The 25,739-nt window shown below is 39.5% G+C and overlaps 1 protein-coding gene across 1 annotated transcript in view; it reads right to left on the bottom strand.

The window, feature by feature from the left end:
- Nucleotides 1–25,739, bottom strand: part of LOC124286347 (SCY1-like protein 2) — a 163,829-nt gene that overhangs the window by 51,572 nt on the left and 86,518 nt on the right. Inside the window, exons 13-14 of the mRNA XM_046722711.1 lie at nucleotides 17,052–17,155; nucleotides 5,345–5,442 (exon numbers count right to left, since the gene is read on the bottom strand). Coding sequence (XP_046578667.1) covers nucleotides 5,345–5,442; nucleotides 17,052–17,155 — 202 coding nt within the window. The remainder of the gene's footprint in view (nucleotides 1–5,344; nucleotides 5,443–17,051; nucleotides 17,156–25,739) is intronic.

Raw genomic sequence — 25,739 nt, 5'->3', positions numbered from 1 at the left:
AAGATATCCCAACACAATAGAATAACTACAAAATTGGTTTTATCGTCGCTTTTACACCATCCGTTTGAACCCATGAACAGAGCAACAGTATCTCATCTTGCTGAGAAGATTGCATTCCTTGTGGCCCTGGCTACAATGAGTGAGTGAGTTTAGTTTTACGCCGCACTCAGCAATATTCCAGCTATATGGCAGCCTTCTGTAAATAATTGAGTCTGGACCAGACAATCCAGTGATCAACAGCATGAGCATCGATCTGCGCAATTGGGAACTGATGACATGTATCAACCAAGTCGCCTCTTACAACAAGCATAGTCGCCTTTTGTGGCAATCATGGGTCACTGAAGACCTATTCCACCCCGGATCTTTATGGGTCCCCTGGCTACAGCCTCAAGGGTGTCAGAGCGACATGCATGGGATCTCAGATCCATTACATTCCTGAAGAATCCCTCCAGAGTCACAATAAGAGCCTTCCCATACCTGAATTCATGGCCAAGTATCAGAAGTCTGCTTTGGGACCTCTAGGACAATGAGTGTTTACTATCCCTTCTCAAGCTCCTATGTTAGACAGAGGTTTACCAGGCAGATATTTATGCCCCGTAATATTTATGCTAGGAGATTTTCAACCAAAGTGTACCGATTCTGCACAATTTTATTATAAGTAATTCACGCAAAAGTGATATGCTTCATGGTGGAATTAAAAGCATGGGACAAATATCACCACATTATACTTGACCACTTATGATGTTCTAGTCAACATTGTCCTGGCATGGAACAGTTAAGACGAAATGTAAAATTTTACATTCAGTTTAAATCACCTCGAATTATAGCTTCAAACATTCAGATGATCTATAGCACAAAGACTCCCCTCTCACTGTAACCAAGTTCCCTACCAGTGATCCTTAGCCTCATGGATGATGGTGTCCACTTATCAGTGGGTGTTGTCACCACATGTTGCCTGAGAGATATGACCAAGGTTGTTGCAAGTCATACTAATCAGGGATAAAAGTTGATCTTCAGAAGTGATGTCATCATGACATCATCCAAAATGCCGTTAAACAGAAGTGATATCATTAACCAAGAATTACATCACAATGTAAAAAAGCATTAAGTACAGCAGAAAGAGACGTAAATGAGATGACTTCCAACCAATAAATTCTACAGGACATGAAAACTCCAATTCTCAATAGATTGAACATAGAGAATATTCTGGGTTTCAAGCCCTGAAACGTACCATACAATAAAAAGAAGATGAAACCCAACAAATTCTGTATGTTCATCAAATAGCATCTTCTAAAATGCCAATCAAACATCTCAATATATTGTTGACAGTCTCATAATGATTAATATTAATAATAATAATTATTAATATAGGATATTTATATAGCGCACATATCCACACACTAGTGCATGCTCAAGGCGCTGGTATTTTTTCCCTCGATCATTGGATGTCAATCTCAACGGCACATCGCATTATCAATCTCAACTCCTTGGGGAGTATACAACTCTTGCAGCCACTAGGCGCACCGAGTTATTGTGGCTTTCTCATCCTAACGAGGTACCCATTCACAGCTGGGTGGACTGGGACACATAGTCACAGTACTTTGTCCATGTTCACTGCACGTTTCTGTACCCGCAACTAGGTGTTTGCACATATTCATGTGGCCACCATCTGGTCAAATACCAACGGATTCGTGGGTTCTTTTAAGTGCACAGGGTTGTGTACTGTACACTAGGGGTTGTGACAACACTGAAAGAGTCTGCACACAAAGTTGACTCCAAGGTTTTTATACCCGGTCACAGGTGGGCTCGATCCCGACACCTCAACCTCGCTGGATCACTAGCCTGGCGTCTTAGCCAGCTCGCCCACCGCGATTCTTTGTAAACATATTTCTGGTATCACTTTCCTCCTTCTGACAAACATTTCTTGTTCAGTTATTGATTATATAACATCAGCTCTGGTTTTTCTACTAACATGATTTAGGTCAATTCTCTCCTACCTCCTGTGGATGTAGAGATCTTGTAAAAGTGGCAGATGGAGACGATCTTCCAATGGTAAAGAAAAGAGTGCGGAAAAACATTGTTTATTCAGCCAGACTGGAATGATCAGAATGATGACACAATCTTGAGGTAAAGGGATAATCCCGAAAGGAACATCATTCTGCTGTGAAGAAGTGATTGGGCTCCAGTGTAAACAATGTCTTGAGTAGGTGTAATTTCCTAATGAATGATGACAATTCATGAATTGAGATAGGAAAATCTGATTCTGTAGTACTAGCTGGTTTTCATCCTGATTCTGATCTGCCACTAGAACATTATCCAGATGGAGATGGGGCAAAACTGATTGCTGTTACCCTTATCCTAGTCAACAACCACACATCAATGAGAGGCCAAAATGAACCATTCACTACAAAGCTGAGGTATATCTCTGGTGACCAATGTATTGAAGGCATGTTTGCTGAAGATTGAAACGGAATGGCCGTTCTCCTTTTGTCAATCTTAGCCTCCAACAAGATGCTATCTGGAAGCATGGCGGAGACAGCAGGAAGAATTTGTTCAAGACCCTGGAGTCTATGACCATCCTCATTTCAGTTATTCTCATTCCAGAGTCTATTTCTTAATCACACTCTCTAGTTGTTCTTGAACTAGGATGTTGGTACACAGTTAAGTCATCATCATTCAAGTGATCCCAAGCAGAACATCATCTTCCCCAGTTACAAATGCCAATGCAATCTATGGAGGAGGAATGCATCTTCCACAAACTTTCCTCTTCCATGAGGCCACATCATCCTTACCCATGCTGATAGCACATGCAACTTCTTAGATGTTAACCTTGAATCCAAGCCACCAGATGATACATAATTTATAAGAAAAACCTTGGGTGACAAGGAAGAGACATCAGTTGGGAGTCAGAAGCTTTCAGTGACTGCCTTCAACAATAGATGGAGCTGGGATGAACACTTTGTTTAAGGTCATTTCCACTCAAAGGGTATAAAGTGCATAACGTGCGATGTGATAAGTTTAAAATTTGTTATTAATAATTTATTATTCATATATTTTAATAACATATATTCAAACAGCCTTAGCATCTGTGTCCAATTAGCTCTTGACAAACTTCAAATTGTTGATATCCTCTGATGGGTGATTGTGTCCAGTTAGATTGTGAAGAATGTGTCCCAAGAAGAATGCATTTATCATTACAGGTTTTGACTGCATGAGTCCAGGCAGTTCAAGTATTTCTTTCATGATTCCAGTTGGAAATTTAGCCCTAAGCAAGTACTTGTTGAGATCTTTGCTGCAGTGATGTGACATATTCTACTTTCCTTAACCAAGCCACTTCCTTTTTATATATTGTTTGCTTGAATTGATGAAATGAAAGAACTTGTAGGCTGTAACAAGATATTCTGAGCTCCGACACAGGAAGAAGATCCAAAAGATTCATTTGCAATTTGAAACAGTTTGTTCACTGGTGACAAGTTTGTGTATAAAAACATAAGCTGTGACCACAGTGAACAAACTGTCAATTACAAGTGACCCTATCTGCTTATAAATTGTGATCATTGTCCATCTCATTTGAGGATTGTTGTTAGGACTTTTCTGTAGGTATTGTTCTTATTAATCCACCATGGTTTGTTCCCACTTTGCCAGTCGACTGAATGTTGTTTAAGTCATGGATTACTAGTGAGATCAGTCTGAACTGAACACAACTCACTGGTGAACTCTGAAGCAGCATGGAATACCGGTCAGCATATTCCATCTGGAATACTGCTCCTGCTTGCAGCAAGTTCTCAAGGTGGCGTTACTATTGCCTACAGTCACTTTTGCCTACTGTCTTAAATAAACAATTTTACACACCAGTGGTTTTAGGTGTAACTACCCTCATCATGAGAAATAAATGGCCATGGACAATTTACATTTTGGACTTTTGCCTACAGTGTTCAGAAACTGTATAATTTAAGAAATAAGAAACAGGAGTGAGCGTTCGTTTGTATTACTCAAAGAATGCACTTCAAAAGTCCACTTCGAAAGTTTGACCAGGTGACTAGCTGCTGTCAAATATTCTAGGTGAGTCCTAATGGATGCAGCTTGTTTTAATCTGGTCAGTCTCTGATCAATCTCAGTGTATGTCCTATTCTACTGAATAATTTCTGGCTGCATCTATGATCCCATTGCCTGTTGAACCTTGTCTTTGAGTAGTCGTAGAACACGTTCATACATCCGGCACTGATGATTTGGAAGAAGACAGAAGGCTAATATCATCATCTTTCCAACAAGTCCATGGATGACATACAGCTGATCCCAGAGTGGGGAACAGGAGTAGAAAGTACCATCCATGTACAGGGTGTCCAGCTCCTGTAGCAGGCATTAGACAGTCACTGGTGGCAAAGCAGAGGATCTTGTCATCCTGGCCATCATCAATGCAGAGGAAGGGCTGCCCGTCCGTCATCTCCTTGTAGCAGTCTGGAAGATCAACCTTGCTCAGTGTCTGGGGAAGTGGCAGCAGCGTCTTCCTCCTCTGTTTGTACAGGCTGCTCTTCATGGAGTGAAACGACTTCATCGTGGCTGCATCTTCTCGTCCCATAATTTGTACCACATTACTTCATAGCAAATATTTTAAAGTAATTTCTTTCCTTCTCATTAATATATTTTCCTTCTCACAATTCACTATTGCCAACAAACTTGAGTATTGATAATAAGACGTCTTGTTAATATCGTCTCAGTTAATAGTAATGAAAACTTAAACATAGATACTGTTATGATAACAAATTAATTAAGTTTAACATACATATCACAATTGGCTTTTACTCTTCTCAGATTTGTTGTGAAAACACTGATCATCTAATGACACTGTAGGCGATGGTGTACAGTGAGTGGACCAGTCTACTTATGTGCAGGTAAGCGTGACTGAGCCCCTTCCAAAAGTGTTGGCATAAGTCCACTATGAGCACTGTTCGCAAAAGTCACTGTAGGCAATAGTAGACCTAACTATTCTCAAGGCCCCTAGTCTGGTGGCAAAATGGCAATACTCCCTTCTTTTTATCGGCTGTCTGCCCCCTGCTTGGTACTAGATGTTCAATGTCTCATTGGTGTGTTGTTCTTTCAGGAGGAAGAAACTGGAATGTACTAGGATGGGCCTTGGAAATTATCTTTCCTTGGCAGAGGTGCTTAGTCCTTGGTCCTGATTTGCTAATACCATGTAAGGTTATAATAGCTATACTGTACCATCTGCACAATGATCTCATGAGTCTCATGCAAGTTTTATGTTAGATGCAGTGTTTGTTCATGTGGAAAACATAATTTCTGACAAAACTTCAGAGGTTATTGATACTAAGTAATATTTACTTACCTGCATGTTTTCCAGAAGTTGATTTTTCATTAATCACAACTTGCAAAGTTATGCCTTCATCTCCTGATCCATCCTCCCCTTGCATTTTCAAAGAACCTCTGAAATGAAATGCAAACAGGTGTAAAAAAGAATAATTGTTGACCCAACAAATCAAATTTCTTTATACATGTATGTTCTTATGACTGACAAATCACTCTTTTCTTGGTACCACATGCATGATTTTGACTCATAGTATGAACAGTCTACTGGGTAACTAATTTTTATCATAGTATCATGGCCCAAGGTCACTTACAAAATTAGCTTGGGTCAAAAAGATGGTGTCTGCACAGGACGTCGTCCCTTGGGTGAAATGTCACGGTTGAGTTACGAAAAAAGGTCGACGTCCTGTCCATTTGACACCAATTAACAGGGGATTAAAGAAAAACAATCCAGTGTTTTCACAAGGGATAATCCAGATTATGCGGTTGAGAGCACAGGCAACAGGAAAAAAGTATATACTGAGTCAAAAAAGAAACTTCACAAAATGTAATTTGAAAAATAATGAATAATTTTTCTCTGATGATACATCTATGTATCCGAAATGGGATCCTCTATCTTTCGACTCTAGAAAAACGTTAGCAAAACCCACTCAAACCCATCCATTCGTCGTGCAAATGACGTTAGTTCCAAATCAGGTTTTGCACGTGCAGTCGATCACGTGATCTTCGCATCGAAGTTTTCTTCATATGCACGTGTTTGCATTGGCCTCAAGAATTGAAAAAAACACTTTTAAACAACAGTTCTAACGGTACTTGAAATGCCACGATTGTCAAATGTGCAACGTGAACGTGCCGTTGGCATGTTGCAAGCGGGAAGATCAGTTATTGACGTCGCAAGAGCAATGGGATGCAGCCGTCGTACTGTGTTTGACTTGCGAGGTCGTCTACAACAAACTGGCACCACTTCTGATCGCTCAAGGTCGGGTCGTCCACGTGTGACATCACAAGCAGAAGACCGTCAAATCGTCCTACGTCACCTACGTGACAGATTTCTGCCGGCTACACGAACCAGGGCTGAGATGTTTAGAGGTTGACTGCCCTCACAGACCATTCTCGACGTCCATATCGTGGGCCAATATTGACGCCGTTTCATCAACGTCAACGTCTGCTGTGGGCCCAACGTCACCTCCGATGGACCCAGAGAGACTGGAATCGAGTCGTCTTTAGCAATGAATCCAGGTTTACCCTCAGATTCGCGGACGGCAGGCATAGAGACTGGAGACGACGTCGTTGTGTTGTGTACAGAAAGTCGACAGATTCGGGGGCGGAAGTTGCATGGTGTGGGGTGCTTTCTGTGGGAACAACCGTTCCCGACTTCTGGTCATCCGTGGAAACCTCACAGCTGCTGCTTACCGCGACCAGGTGCACACCCCTGAACTCGTTCCTTTCATGGCGGCTCATGGCCCAGGTCTACAGTTCCAGCATGATAATGCTCAGCCGCATACCGCGATGTTGACTAGAATCTCCTTCAAAACGCTGGAATCAACGTCATGGACTGGCCATCGAGGTCCCCTGACCTTAATCAAATAGAGCACCTTTGGGATGCACTTGGGAGAAGGCTTCGTGGTCTTAGGAACCAACCTCAGAATTTGCAGGAACTTGGTGCTGCCTTGCAAGAGCAATGGCGCAGAATCCCCAACCACGTGTTCACAAGCATCAGGCAGTCGATGAGGAGACGGTGTTTGGCAGTGGTGAATGCGCGGGTCGGCCATACACGATATTGAACTGAGAAATTTCGCATTTTTATTCTTGTGACTTGGCATTCTGTATACCCATGTTTTGGAACTGATTATGGCACTGTCAGTGTATCGAGTACATCACACAGATCTCAGCAATGAAATAATAACAATTTAACCATCTTAACATCTCTTGTTCTTTTATAGTGCCCTGAAGAAAGAATGTGAAGTTTCTTTTTTGACTCAGTATATTCTTTTCATATACAAAATCATCTAACATGAAGTAGGTAAGATACAGCATCTGCAAACTCTCTGGTGCTGATTTGTCCACTCCTAAGATCATGTCTTTCTATGTCCGGGCGATGTCCAAGTCCCTGTATTTCTTTTTCTTCAACTAACATTTTGTCCATCGGCGGACTTCAGTGTGAGTCTGCTCCTTAGCAAGAAATATGATTATTTAAAAAATATTGGGGTGGGCCTTTCCCACCAATCTCTTCAGACAAGAATGCCACCCTCCCAGAGGGTTGTTGGTGCAGGGGCTATCAGAATCGTGGTGGTTCCACTGGGATCTATAGATGTCACAATGTCATTGACAGTTAACACAGTGAGTGGAGGTACAGATCTTTTCTGTGCACTTCCAATCTTGCTTTCACTTATGCACTCGGTACATAAATCCATTAACACACAGGTATCTTCCACTATGAGATGTAGGAAGAAATCACCAATTTAACTGTGCATTTGCCATTTTGAAACTGAATGCGAGGGTTCTTTCCTAATATATATCTAAATTGAATGAAATATGTCCATCATTGTAAAATTCACTCTCAAATGATGACATTTTGAGTGAACCATGTGAGTAAACTAAACTCACAGGCAAAAGAAAGTATAGATCATTTTGAAGATCAGTAAAACAGAAACAACACAAGATTTGGATTATGTAGATGTAATTTGTAGCAAATTCATTTGCACTTTGCTGTGTGTACAAATCATTACCTGGTTGAAAGAACTGAAAGGTGACATTGACATTCAAACAGTCAGGGGGTAAATACCAAAGTTACAATGATATTCCTTTGACGAATTGCGCACACAAAAGACAGAAAAGTTTGTTCCAGAACGATCACAGCGTCAGTAGCCTGTGTGTCCGCCAGTAGCCTTGATGCACTCTCGTGCATGTCGTCGCATCGATGACGTGAAGCATCGGATGACGTCATTTGGCAGTCGCTGCCATTCGTCCCTCAGTGCCACTTCCAACTCTTGTCTTGTCTGTGGAGGGTGATGACGACCACAAATTTGTCTTCCCAAATGATCCCACAAATGCTCGATCGGATTCATATCTGGTGATCGAGAAGGCCAGGGTAGAACATTAACGTTATTCTGATTAAGAAAGTTTCTCGTCGCTATTGCTGTATGGGGAGTTGCTGGTTGATTGTTCAAGAAAGGTAAGACAACAGGCTGCAAGACTTGATTTCGGTACTCGTTTGCATTGAGATTCCCCTGAATAACGACCAAGGGTGTCGTTTGGTCGCCAATAATGCCACCCCATACCATCACACCACCTCCACCATAGGCATGGACTTCTTGAATGCATGCTGCTGCAAAACGTTCACGCCATTGCCTGTAGACTCTCTGTCAGCCATCATTTTTGTGCAGACAAAACGGACTTTCATCGGTGAAGAGGACCCTACGCCAGTCACGCACTTGCCAGCGGTATACTCGTCTTGACCATTGCAGTCTTTCAAGTCGATGTTGTTGTGTTAGTCTCATTCCACGGAATGGTCGATAGCAACGTATTCCACCTGCTCTCAAACGTCTGAGGACAGTCCTTCGACTGATGCGACATCCCAACACTGTTTCGGCCGTTGACGTTGCCATAACAAATCAATTTCGGAGGTGTATCAGGCGTATATGATGATCTTCACATGCGCTGGTTACACGTGGACGTCCACTCCTCGGCCTGTCCTGTGTTTGACCTGTCTGTCTGAATCGTTGGAGGAGTCTTGCTATCGTCAGTGGCATACAACCAAATCTTCTTGCAATTCTGATGTTCGTCGCTCCCATATTGGACATCCCAGACTTTTCATGTGTTTTCAGCAGCTGTGATATGACGGGACCGATGCATTGCATTTATACTGAAACTTTGCACGTGCATTATGTGCTAGGGGCATGGAACATGCTTTCCACATTTGTGACGTCATCACTCTCACCGTTCGAACGTGTTGCGTTTTGGCGGTGTATTTCCCTTCCCAGTAGTGGGTCCAACATTGCCAGCATGTCTAATTCTCCTAACCATGTCAATGACAGTGAAAAAATAATTTTTTCAGTCCTATACTTTCTTTGGCCCATGAGTTTATGTTCACACCTTACGGATGCTGGCCTTATCGAAAATCTTAAAACAACACCTACTAGTGGATTAGCATGACTCTAGCAACACCCTCAACATCAAAGTTTACCGCGGGTCGATTTCGAGTCCATAGTGAAATTTCAAAAGATTGACTTCTTGTTCATGAACCAAAAAGATTTGGTTCAAATATATTTTATTCGTGATCGAAAAGGATTGGCAAACAAGCCTTAACAGTTTATATTAATGCTGCGCCATAATACATACATACATTAACATATACTCATTCAAAGAAATATTTACTTTTTGATAATTTAAGAACTCCTATTGAAATCAAAGCACAGCTAATGTTATACGATACTTTAGCTTTTATTCCGTGAATATGACAGTTCTTTTAGAACACCATACGATGTATAGCACAACAAAATCAACCGAATGACGAAGGGTCAGTTTGCAATGTCACAGAGTCAATTTCAGATCAGTAGTGCGTGTGTTCACCTCTGTTTCTGATGCACTCTGCACATCCAGACCTCACTAATGTCCTCAGTGATGGCTGTGGTATTGCTTGCCACTCCTGGTCCAGAAATCTGAACAGTTGGTCAGCGTTCACTGGCGGAGGATGAATCTGATAGATACGCCTACCAAGGATGTCCAAGACAGGTTCTATGGGAGCATGGTCTGGAGAATATGCTGGCCACTGCATCCTCACAACACCTCTTTGAGTAAGGAAGTCTGTAACCACACGTGCCTGATGTGGCCTGGCGTTGTCGTCCTGGAACACCGATGCGGTCCAATGGCATTAAGTGACGGAATGACAAGTGGACCAACAATCTCATCTCTGTGCCGTAAACCAGTTGCCACGAATACGGTACAGAGGAGTCCTGTGGTGAAGACTGAAGGCACCCCACTCCATGACAGAACCTCCACCAAACCGGTCACGTTCACTAACATTCACATCGTGAAAGCAGAGACCATATAATAGATCTATTATATGGTCTCTGGTGAAAGCGTTCTCCTCGCCTTCAGAACACCCATGCACGACCATCATGGAACTGTAAATTGTATCAGGACTCATCGGAAAACAACACCCTTGACCAATGATGATGACTCCATCGCAAATGAGCCCGACACCATGCTTCCCATGCTGTTCTGTAACGAGGACAGAATGGTTGTCTGACAGCTGGAAAGTCTGTTAAGGATGCCAGCGGCACATAAACGGTTATGAATGGCACTGACATTGACATTTGTGGCATTCCTCAACTGCAGGCAAAGAGCATTTGCTGTGACGAATTTCTGCCGCATAGCTGTTGGGTAATGACATAACGGTCATCAACATGTGCCACTGAACGTGGCCGGTCCTGCTCCCTCCCTATCATCTGAAACCTTTCAAAAAGTCGATGAATCACAGAGGGGGATTTCTGAAGATGTCGAGCAACCACCCAATCACCCAATCACCCTTGCTCGATCAAATTCACTTGACGGTTGTTGCCTTGTGCACTGACAAAATCATCAATGACACTGTTGCAAAGTGCCCAACTTCTTATACCCATCCACGTACATGCTTCATTAGGATCATGTGTTGCACGTGCATGGTTGCATTTGTGTTCTCTGTTCCCATCCAGATTAAGGATTATGATGTCAACAGTGAACATTTTTGGCAAATTTGGGGTCCTTTGTTATGCTGCAAAACATAACCAATATGGCTGTCATCAACCGTTAAACTGCATTTGTGAATGCTTCCGAACTTACTTAACTGATATTGTTCAGGATCCTACAATATAAATATCTGGATCCTACAATTCATTACTATGTGAACACTACCGAAATGACAGGTGTTCCCATATTTCTTTGAATGAGTATATATACATAATGTTGTACATAATAATTGTAACAAGTTGAGGAAATATGAACAGGTTATCTCTGAATGATAACAATCTTGGATAATACCAAACTACTTTAGTTTTGTCTTTCAGTGGCATTTACTTTAGTTTTGTTTTGTGGCCAGTTGATACAAATATGAAAATAATGGAAACTACAAGACTTTTATTAATCAAATCGTTTTGATGAAATAATGAATTGATGCACTGACTGTAGAATATCCATATTTGTCTGATATGATACTGAGTAATTGCCATTTAGCACATCCCACAGGGAGAAACCTTCCTCATAAAAATATGACTCATATCAAATGCAATGTTTAGGACACATGAAGAAGTAGTGGAAAACATCCTCATAATCATGTGAGCAGGAACAGGAAGCATTATCAGAAATGAAACGATTATACTTATCACTGTTTAAGTCACTGCATTCCAATCTAAGGTGGCAGTGTATTGTTTGACAAAAACGACTACCAGAATCAAGATCGAACATTGTATTGGTATCAGCTTGTGGTGTGAATGGGTTGTTAAACTGTCCTACAGAGGAAGCAGTTGTCGCATTTGTAGGTAGGTAATTCCACAATTTAAGTGTGTCGGGCAAAAATGAATTGGCCTTATAGTCTGATAATTTTCATTGTTCCTAAGATTGTTATTACAGTTGTCAGACACATTCCCTGGAACAACATCTCAAAGATAGTCGAGAACCATACGGTTTACCATTGTATAAAATAATGTTAATTTGGAAGTTTCTCTTCGTTTTGCTAAGGAGGTCTAGTTTGTCTCATTATATAGTTTTGTATGGTTCGTACCTCTGACTGCACCATATATTGTGCGTAAGGCATCTTAGTGAAAGTATTCTAGTGACAAGGACTGTTCGTTTGTACAATTGTCCAAGAGATGGTAGCAATAATCAAATAAAGCTAAAATGTTGGATTTATAATTTTTTCTAGAGTTTTGCATGACAGTCTGTATTTAAAACTACAAAGGCAGTAAATCATAATTTTCCTTCTCATTTCATTAATGTGGGAATGCCAAAGGAGGTTTTCTTGAAAAGTAATACCTAAGTGTTTATGAAACTAAACTTCATTTATAGGGCTACCATTCATCGATAGGGTAGGTTTCCTAGAATGCTCAGTTTTGGGTGAAAATTGGATAGTTTCAGTTTTGTTTGGATTAAATCTTATTTGCCACGTTTCCATGAGAGTAAATGCACTCGTGTAGGGATCGTTGATTATTACATAAAGTGATAAAGTTTTAATTCTGATTTGTAACCTTGAATAACTACTCTTTGTATTCTATTTTGTAAATAACTTTCAAACCATTTCAATACCTTCCCATCTATCATATATGATTTTAGTTTATGGATAATCCCTTTGTGCCAAACTTTATCAAAAGCCTTAGTTATATCACAGAAAACAGCTCTGACTTCTTTTCCATTATCCATAGCTTTAGCAATAAAATTATACAAATACGTAAGTTGGTAAGCTGTTGAATCTCATGGCATGAATCCAGATTGTAAATTTGAGAGACAATTATTATGTCTCATGAAGTTAGAGACATTTTTCAAAGACCTTGGATATACAAGATGTTAGGCAAATGGTCTATAGTTAGAACAGTCGTTAGTATTACTTTTTCTTGTGGATTGGTATGACAGATGATTCTTTCCACATACAGTCAACTCAAGATGAGTCGAATCTCTGGGGACCAAGTAATAAATTCGACTTATCGATGTATTTGAGACATAGGTATGTCTATGAGGTAGAGAAAAGATGATCCAGTCCTAATTCCTCCGCCTAAGCATTTGTTTATCTAATGATTTAATAGGAGCACCTTATCAGTTCCCGTCTGATTAGCACAGACATTGATTTCCGTAAAATCACTAATCTGCCTTTTGAACTCACCCGTCAAAGGCGGAAAGGTGTGAGCCGCGCTGTTTTGTTAATTGGATCAGTTTGCTACACCAATCAGCTTCTCATTGACTGACTTCGGCTTATGTATACAAGATTGCTGTTGTTTGAATCTCATGGGACCAAATTTTCTTCTCGAGTCATCGTGTGTATTTATGAGACGAATTCGTGTAACTGGTATTCAAATGATGACAACTATAACAGGGAATGGTCGGGACCGACAGGTACATCGAGTTATGCATAATATTCGAGACACTGGCATTCGACTCATCGGGATTTGACTGTATCTTGAAAAACTGATGTTTGAAGTGACTTATTAAAAAGGTTAGTTAATGTTAGTGACAAGGAAGATGATATCAAATGTAAGAAAAGATTTCCACTACCGTCTGGTCCCGTCGCTTTGGTAATGTTTAACGATGATTACACATCTTCAACATCCTGCTTTGTGAGATATAAGTCACTCAAATAATTACTATTATTGTTTCAGGTCATGTGTGGAATATCCTTATTAAGGTCAGCTATTGCTGCCTGGTCAACAAAGTCATTATTTAAGACAAATTGCTATTGATTCTGGTTTTTCACAGACTTTGTTATTATGGCTAATAGGAGGGAAGGAGGTACTTTCAGATTTTATGTTCATGTAATTTTTAACTAAATGCCACCATAGTTTAGTGCTATGATTATTGTTTATATGAGTGTCTAATTTTATTATATAATCCTTCTTGGCTTGTCACTTGATTTCTTAGTCAAAATTATTTGTTCATGTTCAAATATTCTATTGTCCACAAAACTTTTACAGTCTGTGCTTTTGATACATATTAGCCATGTTCCTAAATTTGGGTATGGTATATGTTCACATAATAAGTGAAACAGAACAAAATCATAATTTCTTTCATGTGAACACATCTTTTAGAAATAGTTTCAAAGATTCACTAATTTCTAATATGATGAAGATCTAGTGGACCATATGACCCTATAACAGTCAAGCATGTCAACTCTGGCTAGATGCAAGAAGGACATTGTGTGCTTGTTTTAGCTGGAATGGGCAAGCCTTCAGTGGAATGATACTACTAGCTGGGATTTCATCTATTAAAAAAAAAGAGAATGGATTGTCCCTTAAAATGTCTCAAAAACACAATCATACTTCAAATGTAACGTATGTTATACGGTCAGCTCTTGTTAATCCGACACTTGTGGTTGCAGAGAAATATGTCGGATTACCGAGAATGTCGGATTAATGTATTTGTGTGAAAATATCACAGTTTACTAAATGTCATGATCGCCATACTGTTGCATGCATATCAGAAATTGTAGATCTGGTTATCGTCTTAGTATGTAAAAATATTCACAGTAATAAAAAATATAACAATACATCCTTGATATCATTTATAAACATTCATAGATGGTATAACATACATATAAAATCTCATAATCAATCAGTTTCGTATCGATTTCAAAATCACATTGGCACAAAACTCACGTTTGTTTTTACCGGTCTTCGCTATTTCGCTCTCAGCAGCCATTATGACCCGGATGTTGAATAAGTCACTGTTTACATACAACTATTTCCACACTAACATATGGATGTCTGGTGAACAATAATTTAAAACTTGAAAAAGTCTTTGATGGTTTTTTGTTGTTCATTTTTTCCGGAGGTCTTCAGCAATTTAGTTTTCAAAGTGTCAATGAAGTCGAGGTCATTCACATCAAACACGTCTAAGTGGTGTGTCACAAATGTCTGCAAAATGTTCAAAGATGTTTTGGCCTCAGATAACTTGGGAACGACTGGCTCGGTTGTCTGGTCTTCTTCAGTGTTGATTTCTTCTTCGGCAGTAGGTCGGACAATCTCGATTATTTCATCTTCAGTCATGGCTTCCTTACATGGCAGATTTGCATCATATTCTATGAATTCGCTGACAGGTACGGGTGCATCTGGGTAGAGCTGGGATTTGGGATTACACTTTCTTAGTGAGTGAGTGAGTGAGTGAGTTTAGTTTTACGCCCGCACTCAGCAATATTCCAGCTATATGGCGGCGGTCTGTAAATAATCGAGTCTGGACCAGACAATCCAGTGATCAACAGCATGAGCATCGATCTGCGCAATTGGGAACCGATGACATGTGTCAACCAAGTCAGCGAGCCTGACCACCCGATCCCGTAAGTCGCCTTTTACGACAAGCATAGTCGCCTTTTATGACAAGAATGGGTTGCTTAAGACCTATTCTACCCCGGATCTTCACGGGTCACACTTTCTTAGTAAAGTACAGATTCTAGTACTTTTTGGGTTGAGTCCCATCTGGGATTCAGAGTCAGGCACCTAATTGCCAGCACACAAAGTCAGACGCTAGACCGCTCAGCCACCGTGGCTTCCATCATATATTTCACATTCTTTAATAATGCATAGAGGCACTGTATCCGACACACAGGTGATAACAATGATTACATTTGCACATTCTTTCATTCAGCCAATACGAATGTTCTTTGAAATGGATATCAGGAACTGATCCAAGGATTTCTGTCCAGCACAAAGGTTCTTGAGGCGTTGTTGGTGATCTTTGGTTGCTTTCTTGTAGCTTGTACTGGGCATCTGAGTCATCATCATTCCTGTGCCCTACACCCAGGTGATCTATAGCCTGTAAATAGTCATGATATGGCTGAAATATTGCCGATGTGATGTTAAATATTAAGTCACTCACTCTGACAAGGCTGATTTCATGTCAGAATTCTTCACCAATGCTTTGTGCTCTTTCATACGAGTACATACAGGCCTGCCTGTTTCACCTATGTAGGTGCTGCCACATGTACATTTCAATTCGTATACACACCCTCTTGGGTTAGGGGTAGTTTGCTGCTTCCTTTACCACTGGCCTTTAATTAAGATTTTAGGGGTTTGCCAGATGAGAAAGTAGTGTCGATGCTGGCAGTTTTCTTAGAAGTGTACTGATGTGATTACAGATGGATCCAACATAGGGAATGTTTATGCGGATTGAGGATGGTTCAGGTTTAGTTGGAGGTTGATCTCATGGTTCTAAGGTGGTCTTGATTGTGGTTTCTACAAGGGGTCTCAGGCAGCCATTGAGGGTGATAAAGGTAGATTTGAGGTGGCCTAATTGTTTTTGAAGATTGGAGGGACTGCAGATGTTTTTGGCACGTCTTGCAAGCGTTGAAACGATGGCTCTCTTGATCTGGGGATGATGGTTGGAGTGATGATGGATATATTGGGAGCGTGGTTTGGCTTAGGGTAGACAGAAGTGATTAGATGGTTGTCGGAGTTCTGGATGGTGATGTCTAGGAAAGGGAGTTGATGTTTCTCAGTCTCCATAGTGAACTGGATACACTGGTGTTGTTTGTTCAGATGGTTGAGCAGGAGCGAGATTCTTGTTCAGGATAGTGAATGTGTCATCCACCTTCCGTTACCATAAGGGTTGGATGGGGGAGGTGGAGAGAGCAGCTTCTTTAAAGTTAGTCATGTAGATCTCTGTTATGAGAGGTGACAGAGGAGAACCCATGGGTAAGCCATGTATCTGCTGGTATGTTTGGTTCTGCCTACTGAAATAAGAAGTCTCAAAACAACTATGTACAAGATTGATGATGCTGTCAACAGTTAATTTAGTGTTTATGTCATTGTTGGTAGCTGTCTGTCTAATATCCTTGATCTCTGTACCTTTCATTCTTTATTCCATCTCACTGGCCTCCTGTACGTACTATATATTTTGCTTGTGATCATATTCTGTCATTCACCTGATGAAGGGGTAGCCCAGAAATGTCGCGTTGTAAAAACTAGTAATAAAGAAGTTGTAAATACATACCATACATTGTTATGTTAACACTGACTCAAGAGTTCCAGTGATTAAAAGTAAATAGTACTTACCTTATTGGTACAGTGAGAGTAACTGTTTCCATTTTCATCTTATTTCTCCTCTGACGATCAATCTGTTCAAGCATCTCCCGAAGTACCTCCATAAGATCACTGAACTGAAACATGACAGAGGTATGTCTTCTTCATATATCTCTGCATATGTATATGTCCATTTACATATGTCTCTGCATATATAACTCTTCTTACAAATTTCTTATATATATATACTGTCTTCTTCATATATCTCTGCATATAGATAACTCTACTTTCATATGATACTACTTTGAAGCACAGCATTTTAAAGGATTTTCAAGATTTTTGTTTGAGAGGTTGTTTACCACTTTTTATATCACAGATTTTAACAGACAGACAATTTCGAGTCCGAGGGGGTCAACCCTGTCTGATCATTACAGTCAGGATCAGGGAGTTCCACAAAGTCAGGATCAGGGAGTTCCACAAAGTCAGGATCAGGGAGTTCCACAAAGTCAGGATCAGGGAGTTCCACAAAGTAGTCTTTTGTCTGTCACATTGTTTAGTATTAAATAAATAGTTTTTCAAAGGATTTAACTGATTCAGAAGATGGATCAACATTTGTGGATGATTTTAATGTTTCTTGATTTGGTAAAAATATGTATACAACAGAGAGACAGCTAAATTTCCTGAATCCAAAACTAATTGTATACATTCCTGCCATAAATTTAAACCGCATTAAGACCCAGAACTATTTTTAAATGGCACCCACATCAAAGTTGGAAAGGAGGCCAAGTTTTGAGGGTTTATTTTTTACTCTCGTTTGACTTTTTTTACCACATACTAAATGCCTAAAAAATAAATGCCTGAAGGGACTTGACTTGTTGAAAGTCGTTTCTAATTCCAAGTGGGGAGGGGACCAAACTACCATACATTTATACAGATCACTCATCCACTCGAAACTTGATTATGGCTCCATCGTATATGGTGGAGCCTGTAACAGCAACCATAAACTATTAGATTCTGTCAATCACCAAGGTTTAAGACTTTGTCTTGGATCCTACAGGGCTTCTCCTGTTGGTAGTCTCTACGTTGAGGAGCTATGTCTTAAACAATGCTGTATAAAATTATCTTTAAGTATGTCACTTTATTCTAATGATTCCAACCCTGCATATAACTGTGTCTTTAATCCCCTCTATGATGATCTGTACAACAAGAAGTTTTCTCTAATTCCGCCTTTAGGAATAAGAACCAAACCTTTCCTTTCTGCTGCTGGCATTGAGATACAAAATAAACCTCCTTCCCACCAGATTTCTTCTCCTCCTTGGCAATTAGTGAGGCCACAAGTTGACCAGAACAATATCTTCTCGATTACCAAATAACAGCTCTATTTTCACAGCAGAAGCAACCACCACATTAACAGCTCTTAAACATATTAATAAACAACCTATATATAAACAATATATAATATTTTCAGACTCCCTTTTCAGGCTATTAAAATTCTCTCATGTGAATATCCACTTTTGATTGAAATAACTGAATTATATAATGATCTTGCTACATCGTTCTCTGTGGTTACCCAGCCATGTTGGAATTTCTGGTAACACAATGGCTAAGGCAGCACTTGACAAATCTGTGGCACTAATTCTTATTCCATACTATAATTTCAAATCTGTGATTAAATCTTACATCCCTGATCTAATGCCAAAGAAGTTGCTCACCCAAGTAGGTATCAATAAACTACATCAAATTAAACCAACTATCGGTTACACCTACTTGTCCAGATTTGAAGACGTCATCATGCAATGATGCCGTAATGGCTACAGACGATATACACATGAATACCAATGCTTCGCACGCCTTGTGATGAAAGAATCACAGTCAAACATGTTTTACTTGACTGTATTGATTTTTCCATCACAAGGGATAAATATTTCAGTGTAAAAACAGTGAAGGATCTTTTTAGAATGGTAATTATTGTTTAATAACTGATTTTTTAAATTAAACAGAATTATTTGAATTTTTTTGATTAATATGTAAATACTCAATGTTGGTTTAAACACTGGTAGATTAAAATTAGTAACTGAGATTGCTAGTGGCTGTATCTTCAAAGGGGGTTAAAGTACTGTAGAATTGTTGTCCTCCTGAGAGGATACGTAAGTCCCAAAACATTCAAAGTACATTTAATCTAGCCACTTTTTTTAATCGTAGAATATGTGTCCTTTTAATGTATGGTTAGATTTGTCTAAATTGCTCACAGCTGAAGGGATTGTGTAAATTCAGCCAGGGTCCATGCAGGCAGCAAATGTACTGTAAGTCCCCATGGTCCCTAGCATGGTGATCTACCTTCAGTTGTTGGCAATCTATAGCCTGTTTTCATATTGTCTTCTATAGTTATAGATTTTCATAGAAGTCTTAAACCTATATCTGTGATCTTCTAGTTGTTTTAGTATCCCTTGTTAATAGGGTTTATAATTTGATTTCATTTATTATGAATCTATAACTTATTTTAGTTATGATATATTCATTTCAGGGAATATGTAAAATAAATTGTCGTGATTTTCAGGGATTTTGTTAAATCCCCTTGGAATTCCAGGGATTTTGTGAAACCACTGAATGATTCAGGAATTTTATAAAATCCATGAAATTTTCATATTTGACATATTCACTGTAACATATATACATAAGTACATCGTCATCATGCGTATGACCTTACAGTTAGTTTAGTGACAATGGCAGGAGACGTAAAACGTAGTCATGGGTGACAGTTTTTGTTAATATGACAGCGTTTGTATCTTGTGAATATTTAGATGACAAATGATTTTTAGATTTGTAGGCTGCCTAGTGCTACGTATAATTTCACTTTTATACAAAATTGGAAGATTGCTTTTATAATGGGCATAATTGTACAGTTATTAGGATTGTAAGTACAAACAAATGGAAGAATGTGCACCTCTGTATTTGTTTCTTTTGTTTTCACAAGTGTCTCTCTTGGGACTTTTACTGCTTTATGAACAGCATTTTCAACTACCCCAAACGTAATCTTACTGTCACCCATGACTACGTTTTACGTCTCCCGCTATTGTCACTAACTGTAATGTCATTTATTCAAATTAATTCAGAATTGTTTGCATTAATTTTGGAGAAATCATCAACCATTGGGTAACTGCAGGATGAAAAGTCTACATCTGATTTGGCCACTGTGGGGCTGAATCAAGACCAAGATGAAAAACATTCAGATGGACCAAGAATAACAGCCAGATGTGGTGACCATGTGGTGTCCTGACAATTCCACATCACAGCACGTTCACTGAGACTCTTGAGGCAGCTATACATGTGAATGTAGACCATCATGTGAATGTAGACCATCAAGCTGAGGCAGCTGTTCGCCTTGCTTGGTGCAGGGTTCACAGTTCTTTGGAGCAGTGGGCACAGGTGTATCCTACTGATGAGACCAGCCTCATCCTCTAGTTCCATGAAGCATGATTTGAGTCTTCAGATGTGATCACTTCAGACTAACAAAGGATTTGATTTTTGGTTGGTCAGCAGTGGTAAGGGGTGGCATTAACTGTCATCGAATGTGTGTAGTGAAGGTACAATTAAAAAGTTGACATGACATGACACAACAGCTTGATAGAGGCAACAGTTGGACCAGAGTCAGCAGAGACTTTCAAAGCTAGATGTGTCAGTGTCACTGAAGCTCATCTGCTCAGAGGAATAAAGACAAATATCACGGTAAAGTCCTCACTGGCTTTCACTCTCAGTTGCTTAAAATGCAGAAGTTTAATCATATGTAAAAGCTGAATGAGCATGTGAGGTTGTTCCCGGTGTTGGACAGCATCGCACAAACGCAACCATCATCAACAATAGCATGCGCCTGCACGTGGACTCATCAACTGTGACGCGTGATTGTATCTCGATTGTATTCAGTCTCGTCTTTGTCTTCGTCAAGTAAACATTTTGTGTTTGTGTATCAGTGTTGAGTGTTATGTGGGCCTGAAAACCTTACAATGGTGGCAGCGGTGGGATGGTGTGAACACATGAAAGAACTTTGAAGGAAGTGCGACTTTAAGAAGAATGTCAAGGAAAGTGCTCTTCATCTAACTGTAACGTGAGTTTGTTCCATTTTGCCATAGCCTACATCCAGTCCAGAGGCAAAAAATATGGCTCAGCAACAAACATCAATGGTCTGTTCTTGTTCTTGTTCTCCAATTGGAGTAGGCACAGGTGGAAGTCCACCACCACAATGTGACAGAAAAAAAATTTCATCAACACACCACTGAGACCATCATTAGGCAGGAATTTTCTTGAAGGCTTTTTTAAGGTTAAAGACTGTGGAGCCCAGTGTACTTCACTGATGAGGAAGATCAGTGGGTAACTGATGCAGTGTAACTGTCTTCTTGAAGAGGCCCTTGAGTGAAGGAGACCAAGAAACAGAGAGAAAGGAGGGAAAGAAACAGAATCATGATAATGGGTTGTTGACATGGCATTTGGGCATGAAAAGCAAATTAGCTTACAGCTTGTGAGGGTTCTTGACATGACCAAGACTACTGCAGGTGCTGCTGTTTATGAGGCTGACGACAATGAGATTGTTTATAGGTCCCCTATGTGAGATTTGGGTGAACATTATTAAGTCTCATCTGTGGTTTAATGGCAGTAGCACATTAAGCAGTGAACAATGATGATGCAAACAGATCAGTGTCAAAGAATTCTATAAATGAGAAACCTCCCCAGCTTCATACAAAATCAAATAATTAAATAAGGTCCTTGACCATGGAGTGCAAGACTGAAAATGAAGCCAAAATCTAACAGGAACCCTCTAATGTATTAGGAATGTGAAACCAGAGTTGCACAAGAAGCAGAAAATTCAGAGGCATGAATGTGAACCTAGGGAAAAGTGTTGACCAGCAGGATGGATGAAAGGGGAAGGGTGATATCATCTGCAAGAATATATAATTAAAATAGATTTATTAAAAGACTGAATTAGACCAAAATGAGACATTTTGTTAGTTTGTTTTATTTCTTAATTCTTTAATGCTATACTCAGCAATGTTCCAGCTGTTTGTTGGATGTCTGTATAATCAGGTCTGGATCAGACAATCTGGTGTTTGACATGACATTGACAGTGTACACAATTGGGATATGATGTCATGTAGCAACCAAGTCAGCAAGCTTGAGCACCTGATCCCATTTGTCACCTCTTATGACATGCATGTGCTGCTTAAGCCAAGTTCTAACTTAAACCTTTACAGGTATCAGTCCATAAAATTGGCATATAATGATATAGCAGCTTTAGTCACCTCTCAAATGAAAGTGGGTTGGTGAATATCTTCATGGTGAAGCTGAGATGTGGTCACAGAAGGAGGAGTAGTATCTTGGACAGACAGCTGAACAGAACTCACCGTCTCAAAGGAGGCCAAATCCAGGCCAAGGGCATAACACCTGGAGTTTTGAGTTTCAATAACAGATGAAAGCTGCGTTTATATGCAAGCAGGGAATATTTGTAAGTTTGGAATGAGACAAAGAACAGTTGAGCAGCAGCATGTCTGCAGATCTTGAAGTAGCTGAGAAAACAAACATTTCCTGAGGCCTTGGCACCCTGATGGACAATGATGTCTTGGGGAATCCTGATGTCCAATGAAAGAGGGTCCAATAAACCTAGAGATGAATCTGTTTGTAATGTACAAGAGAATGATCTATGAATGTATTGTAAATAATGAAATTAGTACATCACCAAATTAATGCAAGTAGTAAAACATTTGTAAAAGGGAAATATGGACAATTTTAAGTGTAAAGAGGATGTTTCCATGTATCATGAGTTACACATCCAATCACAGGTATATTTTATAATTCATTCAATTATGGCAGTTCAGGCACTTCTCATCCAGATTTTCAAAACTGAAATGTGTTAAAACATTGTGTAGATGCTTACATCATTACTAAAAACAGAAACATTAATTTGTGGGAGACAATAGCTTTACAAAATATGACATAGATGCCCAACAGATTGTTGAAATCAAACAGATAACATTTCATATTAATAATACAACTCTCTTCTCAGCCCTTTGTGAGCCACATGGATGACAGAAAATCTGAGAAAATCATCTAAATAAAAAGTAAATGAAAGTAAATTGAGGCATGGAGAGTTGACATTTACGACTGCCAACAACTAGCACTGTTTGGAAAAAAGGGGATGGGGTTTCATTATGTCATGACTGCATTATTGATTGACATAACTCATATTCTAACTCAACTTGTATGTAACAAGGGTTCAGACTGGTCAATGCTATAAATTTCCGACGGTATAATCAGCATATACGGTCGCAATTTGAAAACAGATTCACCAAAACCTTGGAATGTATCCTTACACTATAGGGGTAACGCTGTTTTTCAGGGCATTATCATTTGCAGAAGCCTTAGGTCTTCAATTAACTCCCCTATTATAGCAAAATGGATAGAATTTGTGCTACAAAAGTCAAAACAGTATCAACAGTTTACTTCAAATAACTCGCAACGGGCTGTTGACCCAACACTGTTTACAAGATTTATGACGTCATTTGACAACAGAACTGTTAATGACCCGCTGTTAAGGAATCAGCAGGCCATTATCATTTGCAATGGCCCGCTCATTTCTGATAGTTAAAGTGCTGTCGGAAATAGAGAAAAACTGTTTTTCACATTTATATCTACAATTTAGGTAGTTAATATGTGAAAGTGTGAAATATCTATTAAACTAAGTTCGGCCTAACTACAGTCTCAGTGGTAGGGAGATAGGGATCTTTAAAAAAGGATTTTACTGAGGAGAGATTAGTGCAGAAATGAGCAATGTGGTTTTTTTCAAAGTCCAAAGTGACTTATTTAGAACAGACCATGGCTTTTTGCAAATTAGTGTGCAATGATATTGTGTTACAAAGGACACTTTTTAAATGCCCTTTTTGAAATTAGACTTAGCTTCATTATAAACGATAGCTGACGCAAAAACTTTAACACTGAAACGATTAAGGATTTAGCTACCATGGAGTCTCACTATCACTATAAAAAGAAACAGGTAGGAGGGGTCATCTCAAAAGCAAAACCAGGATGGGTGTCGCAGGCTGTGGTTGGGGTTGGGCTGGGGAATAGAGATATCAGCTAAGATAAGATAATCCTTTAGGGGAATTAAACTGGGGAAGTAAAGAGCATGTCATAACAATTTACAAAATTTAATAATATCCAGTTCTGTCGATCTTCAGGTCATGCCACCTATATATTTTGAGACATTTAATACGATGGCTGATTTAAGCTTTTCTATGGGGATCATACTGTTTTACATATCTCAACATAAACCTTATGAAAGAAAGACACATCAGATGTTCATCAATGGAGACACATTCAATACACATGAAAAAACATAAAATATCTTTGAGATGACCCCTTGTGCCTGTGGGCAGCACATGCATTTCATGCCAGGTGACTCAACGGTCCATCGGCATACCTTGCTGAGCGACCTAATTGCCATCCATAGTCTGATCTATTGTTTTCAGCAGCTATTCATATTTTTTCTAAGCTTTGCCTGATTTTCCCAGTGAACATGCTTTTCTGGATATCCTATTACGCATCCCACTGAACGTCCAGTTAGGCCGAAGTGGGTTATTTCGACATATGCTAATTGCAGTTGTGCAAATTTTGGGTGATACAGAGTAACAGTACGTACTAGTCTGAAAACAGTTTTGTTCTATTTCCGACAGTACTTAAGACGGCGGTTTCATGATAATTCCATCCATTTTAGCTATAACACTATGATTTATTTATCATTGTCAAATTTCGTCAGTGTGCACATAACAAACATGTTGAAGTTTGAAAAGGGAACTACTTTTTCTGGTGATGGTGTAAGTTCAAGGAGTGATATGATTAACCTTTACCTAGAGGAACTTTGACCTAGGTTAAATAATGAATTTCTTTCACGAAAGAACTATACTGTGTTTGACAAATTGGGGACGTATTATGTGTCACCGATATAACTAAATTGTGGCTATATAACCACCGGTAAACAGACCCAATTCGTCAAACACTTAGAGAATAACCAACAAGGTACAAGTGATTACAGGTAATATACCCGAGTTGAAATAATGTCTAATGAGGGCATATTTCCCCGTAATCACTCGTACCAAGTTGGTTATTCTTTTTATTACCCATAATGTCATTTAAAAAGAAGAACCACGAAATATAAACCACTAGGAGACTTGTGACCTCAAACAGCTGATTCGTATTCATGCGTGTATTAAACCTAACTTCTCCAGCAGTAATAATATAAGTACGCTATGGAAAATAGTACCTTGTAAAATCGCTTTAAAATGCAAAAATATCAAGTTTGAAGATTAATCAACATTTTGTTCTGTGGAACTTGAAGGCGTGTTACAGTCACGTCATTGGTCCCAGTGAGTACAGCAGTTCCAAGAAGGATAACTCTAGTTGGAATCCGAGTCCGCCTCTTTGGAGCAGATAGTTGATGTTGAAGTGGTATACACCACCATAAATTGGACCTGAGAATAGTGTATGTACAGAATGAAGATTTACGGCATGCAACAAAGACTGTGGCAGACTCACTTGTCACACTTTTAAGTAACACTTTTAGTCGGTATCTTACGGCTTCTATTTCCCAGAATTCAGTTAACAACATACAGGTTGTAGGAATTCAAGGGCTGTAAAATTCTTATCACTCTTCACTTTCAACTTTACCTAGGTCATTGA

Source organism: Haliotis rubra, unplaced genomic scaffold, assembly GCF_003918875.1.
Source record: "Haliotis rubra isolate DU_JTF1 unplaced genomic scaffold, ASM391887v1 Scf110, whole genome shotgun sequence".
Taxonomy (NCBI): Eukaryota; Metazoa; Mollusca; class Gastropoda; order Lepetellida; family Haliotidae; genus Haliotis; species Haliotis rubra.
Note: the sequence above shows the minus strand (reverse complement) of the source record. Positions and strands in the feature narration are given on the sequence as shown.